The sequence below is a fragment of the Hypomesus transpacificus genome, chromosome 20 (genome assembly GCF_021917145.1).
Source record: "Hypomesus transpacificus isolate Combined female chromosome 20, fHypTra1, whole genome shotgun sequence".
Taxonomy (NCBI): Eukaryota; Metazoa; Chordata; class Actinopteri; order Osmeriformes; family Osmeridae; genus Hypomesus; species Hypomesus transpacificus.
In genome coordinates, this window is record NC_061079.1 from 1,259,454 (window position 1) to 1,272,316 (window position 12,863).

Genomic DNA, 12,863 nt, shown 5'->3' on the forward strand with positions numbered 1-12,863 from the left:
ATTAATTCAGTGGGAGGTAGATTACTATTTATCCAAGGATAGCGACAGTGGCAGATAGGCAAATTGATTTGTAATCAGCCAATAGCACGACGGTGGGGCGGGGAAAAGAATTACTGTCATATGGATTAATTTAGAGTGACGGCAACGGAGAGGGAGGGCCGCTCGCCATGGTGCTGAAAACGCCTTTCCCAGGAGAGTCAGTCAGTTGCTTCCCACTGCGCCTTAGTCAAACTTGATTTCATTCGCTTCCTTTCCATGGATGTTGAGAGGATGGAAGCTGATGCTGGACTGAAACACACTCCTGTCGTTTACAACATGTTTTCTTTAACGTACACAGTTTCTAAAATGATAAAATACGTTTTATGTGTTGCTACAACGATCTCAGGCACCGCCTAATTATTTTGATATGACGGGACAGTTGCTTGATAAAAAGACTGCATTTATGAAAAAGTAATCACATTTAATAATTTGTTGTCTTGTAGGCTAAATGTATTGTTGTTCCAAGTCCAGTGAAAGTTAAGGGACAGTGTACTTCACAGCGTGATTTTGTGATATCGGACGGATGTGTCGCAGGGGGAGAACACGTCTATCTGGTAATTCCGCCCTAAATTAGCTGTAATTGTTGGTATTAAAATCCGGGAGAGTACAAGTGGCTGCTCCATGCGCCATTTAGACGACGGAAGCAGTAATTTGTTGATATCGTGTTGTCATCACATTTCCAATCACTCTAGATAATGTGAAAGTGTCTTAATGTAGGCAGAATTCTCGCTGCAATGCTATTAGGCAATTAGAGAAGATGTTAAAGCGGAAGTAGTAGTCCTTGGGCACAAGGACAGGATTTCCATCAGGTGGACTGAACAAATTAAATACTGGATTCAATTACGCACGAAAGTACATTACTGTGCCAAATCTAAAACATGTCCTCCATGTGTATTAGCTTGTATAAGTTAAATGGATGTGCACCTTGCAGTGACTCCAAGTGCAATTTATCAGGAGTTTAATGAACTTGGAAATATGACAGCTCCAGGCACAGTGGTGCCATTGTACAGTCCTGTCTTCAGTTTATCAGCCTACTTGAATAACCGTCGAGTGCACCATATGTCAGTGCATCGACGACTGGACTGTGCTTGATCATACAATATATGTAGTTTATGTGCCGAAAGTAAAACCATTTTATGTATGAAGCTAATGCTCAAAAACACTGTTTCAAGCAGGGGTCGTTTTGCTAAATGGAGACGACTTCAAAGTTGTATCAACCTGTAACCCAATCCCGCTTACACAGAACATCGGGATAACTAGTTGCTTTTAGAGGTGAATTAGAAAGTAAATGAACAAATGGTGACGAAATCGTCTTTGTGCGGATAGTAAATGGGATCCGTTCTTAAGGTGGCGTTAAGCGGCTTTTAACAGCCATTTCATCAAGTACATTTCGAATCCAGGGAGGCTGTGCGTCAATCCGAAGTGGGACATTTCGGTAAGAGGCTTGTGGCAGCCTCAAACAAACCAAGTCGTTTTTTGTCGGTGAAACTGTATTCATTGATCTTGTGTCAATAGCGAAAACTCGTTCAATCCAAAGCATAGTTAGGCCTACACACGGGCCTATGTTTGAATCGTTTTTTTAAGAATATCAAAGAAGCATTTTTTTGGACACTCAACTCTACTGTATCCACTTGATTCTTGAGGATTTTAGAAAACCAAATAATATATCGGCGTGGCTCTGTGCACCAAATTCTTCCTTTTTTTTACGACACGGATGGTACCATTTTTACTAGTATTCTCGTATTATCGTAGCCTATCTGTCATTAATATAAACTATTCTCCAGTCTTACGGATTTCAATACAAATAATTATGAACTATTGAAAAGTCATTACCTGATTTTCTTTTCTTCAGAAATACAATGAAAATATGTCCAGGAAAATATTAAGGAGTCCGATTTCCAACTTTGACTAATTGCAAAGCCTCATTATTCCTGTACCATAAAACTTGATGTTTAACTCTATTGTGCTTGGTTGTACAATTGTAAGCGCTCAATATAGACAGTAGATGGTGTATATGGATATCATGAGATGTCAAAATTCTCTTTCATGGAATACACATTTAATATAAAATGAAAATAAATCACGACCTAGGTTCCCCCAACAGTTTTTATTTGAATAATTTGAAAATCTAGAGCCCTTTCCATTTCAGCAGGAGATAGTTGGGCCATATTGACTTTAGAAAACAGAGGACAACTCTGATTGGCTCTCATCATAATACATGTCTCATGATGTCATATCAGTCTTCTAATGAGAGTTTGGGTTTCTGGGACACTCATGCATTCTGTAGGCACACATATAGAATATACCTAGAGAGAGAGAGAGAGTCATAATCATTCACTTAAACACTTCATCATGGCAACATAAATCAATAAGCCGTTTACCGTAACGTTTGTTATTGACGTTAGTCTAAGAATAGATGTTGGTATACATATGTTCAGGTTTTAAGTGATTTACCCTGTTTTAGTTAGGTGAGTTATATATGTTGATTGATTGATTGATTATTTGAATCAATGCTGTAGAATTCTAGAGACCAATTACTTTTAATTATTAATAATCATGTTGACACCTGATGAAAATGCAGACTTTGCTATGTATTCTGAACGACACGATTATCAACAATGGCAGTGTTTGGGTGGTCGTAGTCAAGGAAACGGTCTTTATTTACCACACCCAGTGCAGCGTCACCACATCTCAGCTGTCCGACTGCAGTTTGGGAGTTATACTTTTGTACTGTAGGAAGGAACCAATGATGTATTGTCTTTGTTGCACTTACCTGAAAAGAAGGTGAGCACCACTGACACCCAGCCAATGATGTACGACCAGGAGAAGCGCCAGTTGCCGTAGCGTTTACCGTAGTAGTTTATCGTCACCCCAGTGTACACAGCCATCGCTAGAAACACAAAGAAGCCTGCAAAACAAGTCAGCACGCGGCAGTTTAAAACTTAAATCTACGTCCGTTTGTTGTAGACAAGCTTCACTACGTGTTCAAGGGGGAAAAAAAACAAGTAACCGTGGAGACCAACTTACATGAGATGAAAAACAGTATGCCTGCAGCAAAGGTCTTATCAAACCTGTCGAAGGAGGAGTAGTGTATGAAGGCCATGATGCCGATGATGATGCCTATGAAGCAAGCCAGCAGGGCGAGGATCATGAGGGCACGGGTGGCGTCCAGGTGTGCTGTGAGGGTAAAGGTCAGAGGTCGGATGCTGTGTTTTGGGGTCAGTCTCGACGTCAGAGGTGCAGTTTTCATTGGACACGGGTGGGACTTGTCCCTCACACTCATCTGCCCTCCCTTCTCGCCCACACACACTTTTTAAAATTAGAAATATTTAATTGCCACTTTCTCAGTTAATAAATTTCTCAGCTTTTCCACCCACATTTGAAAACAAACATAAGCTCTTTTCTCGACACACGCACCAAACGCAGGTGTTGACTTTGATAAGCTGTAGATACCGACAGTCAACTTTCATCCTTAAAAATACATATTTTTAAGTCTTATGGGATGTGCAAACATAGCATCTTCCATCCCGAGGGGTTTAGAGATACAGGGAAGAGCACAGGGAACAGCACAGGGAACAGCCAAGGCGTTGCTGTACTGCTGGAGGTTAACAGCACTCCTGTCAGGCCTGTCGTCCATGTCCTTACCGATGCTGACGTTGTGTGTGAAGCATTTCCCCGGCATGCAGTATCGCCAAAGTCCCTGATGCATGTAGTTGTTGGAGTGCCGGTACTGCATCCAATAATCGGTTGCCGTGGAAACGATCAAGAGGATGTTCCCCACGCCTGCACAGAACAGCCCTCCGCCCATGAAACTGTACATCCTGCACCTGCGAATGCGCACACACGCACACACACACGCGTACATGAACATAAGGTCACTTAGCATCAGGGGTCAGTTGCTGCCTCCCTCTCCACACACACTCTTCAGGGAGCGAGGGCCTAAGAGTTGGTAATTGCATTGTAATGAACACATTATTTCCACTGGGTTGAGCTGAAGGGTCGCAGGTGCCAGTCCACAGCAGACTTTGTTCTCTGGGAGATCAGTGGAAGCTGATGCTCACGGCACTTTGTACCCTGCTAGAAGCCTCACCCCAGGATCTGGGAAAAGTCAACTTTGATATTTGAAACATATATCGGCCATTGTTCCACCTGAAAGAGGGTTATCTAACCAACTGTCTTCTCATCTTTAGTTTTTTTTTTCATTTTCTTTTCTTTTTTTCTCGCTGAAAGAAATGTTATTTTGGGGTCCTGTTCTATCTGAAACGTGGATCTACTGTTCTTTGAAGAGTTCATACTAATGAAGGAATAAAAAAATATGCGTGCATACACACATCGTGTACGAAGGTACCGACATTCAGAAATGAATGAAAAAGTATGTTTCAATTCTGTACAGGTTTTGTTGTCTTGCACAAAGGTTTGACATCAGATTCAAGGCAAGGATTACAATAATGTTATAGGAACAATACAGGCATCTCCCACAAAGCAATATCATTAATGTGAACCATAGAGTCACACCCTCTGCCGGAAACACAACATTCTATTCCAGTTCCTATTTACTAATTTCCTTAATAACAATAGCCATCTCTAGAATCCCAAGAACAGAGATATCCTTATTGAATATCAGTGAAGCATTCTGCTTGAAAGACTATATGTACATTATTGCTGACCAGAAGAGGGCAACATATACACTTCTAGATTATTGGCCGTATAGGACAAGTTTGACATGCATACTCTCTTGTAGTACTAAACTTTTCAATGCCGTGACTAGTGATCAGAGCACACACGTGTGTATTGTGTCGTGGATGATTGTCACTAGATTTCATCACATCTTCACTAAATGATGGCAACAATTATGTCACACATTATGAAAAAATTGCAAAAACAAGGCCCCCTAGTTTAAGACTCACTTATTAAGAAAGTTAACTGGATGGCTTGGACAGAGTTGGCGAAAGGCTTTTAACAAACAACGACGACTAACGTCAGATATTCTATGATGCTCTGTCACATTTGGAAGTACTCGGAAGTAAGTGTAACTTTTCCCCTGACAAATTGATCTAAAACATCCCTCATTCCTATGGAAATGTTATTGCGTAAAGTCCAAACACACCACACGTGAAAGCCTTACCTCGATCAATCGCTTTTACGAAGACTAAGTGACTGTATTAAAGTCGAGTTGACTGGCAAAACACAAGGCCTCTATAATGCCAAGACAGGCAGATTTCAGGCAGGCTAACGGCGCTAGCGTTGGAGTCGGTGAAAAGACAAACGAGGGCAAGGACAAAGGACCAGAGAGGAGAGGGAGCCAATCAGAGGGGAGTAGTTTTGTCGGTTGGGAATCTGCTGAAAAAACAGAAATGGCTGAACGCCGGCAGGTTGAAGTAATACTGATGACAGGAGGGTTTCGATTGAAAGTGGAAGGCTGAAACGCTCATAGTGCAAATCAGACCAGGCGTTAAATGAGCTGCAGTTCAACCACTACTGGTTATACGCATTTTCAAAACAGTCACAGGAAAGATTAGTCTTTTCTTGGTCCTCTGAACAATGTAGAAACTTTTTGGTTGGAGGTATTTGTTTGGCTTCTGAATATTTGTAGAATTATACATTGTCCCTTACAATGATAAGTGCTTTGTAATGTTTAACAAAACTGCCTTTTCTCTCTGATTCCATTTTACTTTATTTAAATATTCAATGGCACAAGTACCCTTTGTTATCTATAACTTACATCTCTAAGGGAAGTCAACTCTGGGCTGATATTGATTTTTTACATTTTAGTTTAAAGATAAACTGGCCTTGTGGCAGATGAAATGACAATGTCCACACAAACTGCGTTAAGCATCAAAACCATTCATGTCGTCACAACATGAACATAAAGTAGTCTGTCTCTGCATCTGGAAATGCTCGTCTGGACTCGACACTTGGATAATTACAACATGGGCTTGTTGTTCCTCTGTCTTGTCTCCATATTAAGTCCATTATTCTTTATTTTCCTCTCTCCTTTTGGACCTTCTCTCTCTGTGACACAGACACGCACACACACACACACACACACAGACTTGTTCCAAAGATGAAAGGAGAAGAGTATTTCCATTACTAGCATTACAGCAAGTTGCTCAGACCAATTGACAACAACAAAATGCCCCCAGGAAACAGGATTCCTCTCTCAGGCATGTGAGTGGTGTACTTAGTTCTAACTTCATTTTTATAGACCACCGCCTATTTTCTTCCATTTCCACAGAGCAGCAAGGAGGGCTTTTGGTACCATCCTCTGCATCATCAAAGTGGACAATATCCCTCTGTGATGGAAGAGGAAAGCCTTCTCTCTCAAATCCATCCAGATTTTGAGACATGAATTTTGTTATGGAAAGCACACGTTTACGTATGGGCGTAGTTAAGAAGTGCGGGTGTAGACAGCATGAATATTGCCCGGGGAAGAATCGGTTTGTATTTTTATTGTTATTTTTAGCACTTTACATTAAGGTTTACATTAACTGCCATATAACTGCATAGGTAAGCATAAAATACAACATTATAGTCGCATAGGAACTGTGATGTAGTAAGATTTGATTGCGGTTTAGTGGTACAAGTTGTTACGCAAGTGAAACTTGATATGGGGGAGGTTGGGCTTTCCAGGGGTAACATCCCTTCGCAACATCCCCTCACCCCCCTCACTTACTGTTCATGTGATATGTTTGCCGACATTTCTAGCGGTGCACAAAGTGTCCTTTACTACAGCGTTATCAGAAAAGAGACTTTCCAACTTGTGAAGGTTTGAATCTTCCCTCGGCACAGACAATACAGTAGCATACTGCTGCTTTTACAGTAGCATACTGCTGCTTTTACAGTAGCATTCTGCTGCTTTTACATTAGCATACTGCTGCTTTTACAGTAGCATACTGCTGCTTTTATAGTAGCATACTGCTGCTTTTACAGTAGCATTCTGCTGCTTTTATAGTAGCATACTGCTGCTTTTACAGTAGCATACTGCTGCTTTTATAGTAGCATACTGCTGCTTTTACAGTAGCATTCTGCTGCTTTTACATTGGCATACTGCTGCTTTTACATTAGCATACTGCTGCTTTTACAGTAGCATACTGCTGCTTTTTACTCTGAAGGAATACTGTGTGATCCAAGTTGATCCAGTTGCTCTGGGTAGGTGAATATTTCCCCCAACATCATTTTCAGATATTACTATGCCAAGCAGACTTAACTTATCTTTGTGTATATATATATATGTGTATATCTTTATTTAAAATGTATTTATTATATCCAACACATGATGTTGCAGAGAAACCTAGTTAACCCCCATTCTCATGTTATTGTGCTGTTTTTTTTATGCTTTCGTGGTTATGTATTAACTTGTATTTCTTTTATTATACTAAGGTGACGGCTGAATATTGAATCATTTAACCTCACTCTCTGGGTCTTTCCTACACTGCAGAGAATCCACAAAACCCCGATGATGGAAATGGCCTCTAAAAGCTATCGAAAAATGTCTCTCAATCCTTCGAGCTCAAGCCACGCTTTGCCTAAATGCCTAAATCAACTCTTTAGAATTGAATTTTTGAAGCCTTCGGATGGCTAATTTGTACGGCAAGTGCTTTCAGCGTTTTGTCAGCATTTAAGCGGCGACTCTAATCATAAGAGCAGGCAGACACGCGTCCTCCTACTCGCCTGGAAGACGGCATAGCGAACAGGGAGAAAACCCTTCCACTTAACCACTTAAATGAATATATCAAGAAACTAATTTGCCATTTTAATTGCGTCATTTAGGAACCCTGCTTCAGTGTTCTCTCTTCCGTGTTGGTTGGTTTCCAATGTGAGTACACATTAGATTGATCTATGAAACACTGTAGAAATCACAACACTTAAGTCTTTTCATTTTCTTGCCCTAATTAAATAATTGAAATTCCTGTCACTGTCTGCACTTAAGCGCAATACAAACATACACACTGGGGGTTGGTGGATTGATGGATTGTGAAAGGAAAGGCTTGCTTTTCTTCGCATGTTGCCTTTTTTCCCCCCCTCTGTCTCTCTCTCTCTCTTTTTCTCCACCTATTTTATTTCTCTAACAAGAGCTGTTGCAGACTCATTCCATCTGTCAAGCCCAGAAATAGAGCAGTGCATGTCCATTTTGTCAAGATTTGCCCGTCCCATTAAGTGATTGCTTGTAGAAATTGCAGGGGACATTTCTTCTGATACTTTCCTTGAAACACTGCTGGCAGACATTAAGGACACATTATTGGCCCCCATGTTCTCCAGGCTACAAGGATATCCATTAGAGTGGCACACAGCCCTAAATTTTTCCATTTTCTCCCTCACCAAACTTGACTTCACGCATTATACCTGGCTTTGTTTTGTAATTTGTGGCCACAAATTATATCAGGGGAAAAAACTGTCTCCCTCAATGTGCTTCCACTCTCTAGGGCCGTTTGCTGAGACTTGATTCTGGAGTGTCAAAATGGAAACATCATTATTGCTAATAGTGATTGATGGCTAGGTGCCTATGAGTCCACAGATGTCAGTCAACACAGGAGCTGCTTGTGTGCTTGGGAAGACTGTGTTTGTATTGTAGCTGAATACTGTGAATACTGTCCATGCTACAGTACCTAATGTAATGCTGTCGGTTCGACCTTGTAATTATACACTGACCCAGGATTTTAGCATGCTGCTAAACCAAGGTTTTGCATACAACATTGTCGATTTTTACCAAACGCGCACGGCAAAAGAAGCAGAATTGTGGTTATTAGAGACAACCTTGACTCGCTCCTCACCCACTGACTAACACCCTGAAACACATTCAACAAGCGCAAACAAATAAACATGTGAAGGCTTGTCGGAGTGCCCAGTAGAACACAATCACGTCGGTTACGGACGACTGCTCAAAGGCCACCAGCGCTCCCCTGCTGCGATGACATTCTCATCACGCCTTGCCCATTAATTCTGTCATTGTTGATCCTGCAGTCTCCTGGGGGTCCTATCGAGGGCTCGATAATCTCTGCTTAACCAAAGTCCGCTGGAAATTCACCGCTCTCTTTCACACACTTCCTTCCTAACACCCTAACACTCTCTCGTGCGCTTTTTTCTTTCTCTCATGGAAAACACACACACACACACACACAAAGAGAAGGCTGCACCAGACACAGTACAGTGCAACTTCCCTGGCGACCGTCTATCTCTCACCAGCCCATTGAAACGGCTTTATTACTCTGTAATTGTGGGATTCAAACTCAATTAAGCAAATCTGTGTGGGGTGCAGATGCTGCTTTTGCTCTTTCGCTCTTTCTTTTCTCCTCTCTGTCTGTCTCTCTCACTCTGCATAGCCGGTGTGATCTGCAAGGCCCTCTGAACAAGCAGCCGTATCGACCCCCGACGGAGGGAGACATGTCACTAATTGAGTTCTCGCTGGTCAGTTTCTCCTCCTAAGTGAGCAAGAAGAAGGGGGGTGGGGAGAGAGGTCCTTCATCTCATGTCTAGCAGAGGCAGCGAGGATGTGCGCGGAGGGGGGGGGGGCGGCGGCGGTGGGGCGAAGGAGCGAGGACTTTTCTCAGCGCCAGCAAGCGCCTTGAGCAAGAGCCACTCAATCCACAGGGAGGGAGGTGGGCAGCGGAGGAGGGAGGATAAGGGAAGGGGGGAGCAGGGAGGGAGGTGGGCAGCGGAGGAGGGAGGATAAGGGAAGGGGGGAGCAGGGAGGGAGGTGGGCAGCGGAGGAGGGAGGATAAGGGAAGGGAGGAGCAGGGAGGGAGGTGGGCAGCGGAGGAGGGAGGATAAGGGAAGGGAGGAGCAGGGAGGGAGGTGGCTAGGGACAGTGGAGGAGGAGAGGTGGAGGAGGGAGGAGAGGTGGAGGAGAGGTTGAGGAGGGAGGAGAGGTGGAGGAGGGAGGAGAGGTGAAGGTGGACGAGAGGCGGAGGAGGGAGGAGAGGTGGAGGAGAGGTGGAGGAGGGAGGAGAGGTGAAGGTGGACGAGAGGTGGACGAGAGGTGGACGAGAGAGGAGAGGCGGAGAGCAGGAGGGGAGGTAAAGGTGGAGGGAGGAGAGGTGGAGGAGGGAGGAGAGGTGGCTGAGGGCAGCTTGCTGGCAGATCTTCCTGTTTCCAGAGATCTGACAGGGTATGGGGGGTGACAGCAGGGTGAGAAACTGTCATTCCTCAAACTCAAAGTCCCAGTACTCCTCTACTAGAGGGCCCTTACGATGCTCAGAAATGTATACAGGGGCTTGATGTGTCTGTTTGAAGATATTTTCATATTAGACTTCATTGAGGGACCAGTGGTGTGATAGTATGGTCGGGTGTGTATAGTAGAAACTCTTCTAACTTTTCTTCACGAGTTTGCATTGATACTTCCCAAATACAATCCCTCCGGGATAAATGTGGAGTTTTAGGTTAAGACAGAACCCCATTGCGACTATGTAAAAAATTAAATAAATGAACGAGTAGGATCTAATTGTGTCAGTGCTCATTAACAACATAAACATTAGTTCTAATCACCGCAGTGGCCATCAATACACTTGCCACTGTGCATCGCCCGCACAAGCAGCCTGTTGTTTCCCCTCGCCGCGGTGGGGATCACGTGAATGAGAGCACCCTCCCTGTTCATTTAAACATGTGTGATCTCATGGCTCTTTCACTCCCTCTTTTGTTACCGACAGAAAGGATGGGTCACCTCGGGTCAGCGGATCCACCCACTGACATGGGGGGGGGGGGAGGGGGTGGAGGCGGGGGAGGGTCATTATAATTAGTGTCACACACTCTTCGTGAGGTGTCTGGGATCTCCCTGTTCACCCCCTCAGGACACACACACGCATCGGCAGAATGGAGAACACACACACACACCAGGCACTCTAACACACCACACACACACACACACCAGGCACGCTAACACACCATACACACACACACACACACTAGGCACGCTAACACACCAGGCACACTAACACACCGTACACACACACACACACACACACCAGGCACGCTAACACACCATACACACACACACACACACACACCAGGCACGCTAACACACTACACACACACACACACACCAGGCACGCTAACACACCATACACACACACCAGGCACGCTAACACACCATACACACACTCAGAACTCGTGTGCAGACAAGCCCATACATTTACACACACACACACACACACACACACACACACACACACACACACACACACTAAGCAGCATATACAGTCCCAGGTCCCTAGAGGGAGTACAAGGGCCCATGCTGGGTGGATTACCCCCGCTTCAGTGAGGAAACCTAGGGGGGAAAGTCCTGTCGCTCCCCAGCCTCCCTGCCTCCTGCCTGGGCCTTCAGCCCTCGGCTAAGCCCTCTGCCTCCTCTCAGCCTGGCTGCTACTCAGCAGATGAACAAACAGGAGAACAAGGAGCTGTGTGGAAACTGAGACAGTGTTTTGTCCCAGTGGGTCATGAATGACCTGACCCAACATGACTGTGACTGGGCCCACCGGCCTGTCCCTGTATAGAGACAGGGATAGAGGTGGGTATACGCTGTCTGTTATCTATATGAAAAGCATTAGGTATGAACTGTTTAAGAATATTTTTGTGAGACGATTTTGAGATAGCATTAGACTGTTGATATTTCCAAATCTGTCATTTGCCAGGGCCTATGTTACAAAACTTTACAAAATTCAATCATCTTTTACAACAATATTGTACAAAGCTGTAAACTATTGCGATATTACCAATATATATATCACTGAACTACTGACCCAAGTACATCCAGTTAACGACATAAACTTGCGTAAATATTATAAAAATGCATTAGGATGTTGCTTGTTGTATTTATTAACCATTGCAGCTGTTAAAGACTCCATATTGCAGACAGTGAAACATTGTCTGTGTGGATGTTGTTTTGTGTTTGCAGATACGAGCGTGTTGTTAGTTCCTCAGCACTTTGACTTTCTCTCATAAAAAGGCTTCATCATTGCCAACATTAATTACCAACTTGTTTCCCATTAGTAAATGGAACCCCTAGTTAGCACATAATTGAGTGTGCATTTATGCTTTTCTCTCTCTCCCTCCCCCCTTTTCTAGTCTACTCTAACAATCAAGAACTGATTGAGGCAGAGGAACAAATTTTCCACTTTGGGGAGAATCAGGGGGGGCCAACCGTCAGTAATTAACCAGTTCATAAGGCAATCTCATTAATTATCCCCTTCAGTGGTGACAAGCGCATTCCGGACTTCCTGATTACATGCCCATTGGCTCCCAATCCGATGACAAAATGTTCCTCGCTCAACTTCCTTAATGGAGTCTAAAAGAGGAGTCATTTACAAATTGCGGACTGCTTTATTAAAGCAGAGTGCCCGTCTGGACCTTTGAAATGTTACTGGTAATGCAATTTAACCTGTCATTTGAAGTAGGCTTTCATGCACTTAGTCGGAGGTCAGAAAACCGCAGTACAATTAGTTAGTCGACGTTTTATCGATGTTTGATTTGAAAGAGAGAGAAGAAAAAAAAAAGGCATCCACTTTTTCCACTTTTGCTTTTGAGCTATTCTGCTTTCAGGTGGAAATGTCCTAGTTCTGATCGACAGGCCGTCTGGAATGGTGTTGGGTTTTTTCTGTGCTCCGAGGGGGGGGGGGGGGGGGGGGGGGGGGGAGGGGGGAGAGATTATCTGTAGGCTTTGAGGCGAGCCGAACAGAGGCAACGTTTTATTCAGTATCCTCCTTCTTTAAACTGCCAGACTGGAACAGCAAGGTTTCACAAAGCTGTTTGTTTTAAGAATTTGCATTGATACATAAATATACATACTGTAGGATATAGGCTAGGTATACTATTTATATATTTGTATACATGGC

General features: G+C 43.7%; 1 protein-coding gene across 1 annotated transcript; it reads right to left on the reverse strand.

Annotated features, from left to right (window-relative positions):
• Positions 1 to 2,133: 2,133 nt before the first annotated feature.
• lim2.1 (lens intrinsic membrane protein 2.1) lies at positions 2,134 to 5,300 on the reverse strand. The gene is made up of 5 exons (XM_047043273.1): positions 5,165 to 5,300; positions 3,685 to 3,866; positions 3,067 to 3,216; positions 2,813 to 2,947; positions 2,134 to 2,345 (listed from the first exon to the last, which is right to left on the reverse strand). Exons 2-5 carry the CDS (start codon positions 3,857 to 3,859, stop codon positions 2,284 to 2,286), a joined length of 522 nt encoding a protein of 173 aa, XP_046899229.1. The 5' UTR covers positions 3,860 to 3,866; positions 5,165 to 5,300; the 3' UTR covers positions 2,134 to 2,283.
• Positions 5,301 to 12,863: the final 7,563 nt, after the last annotated feature.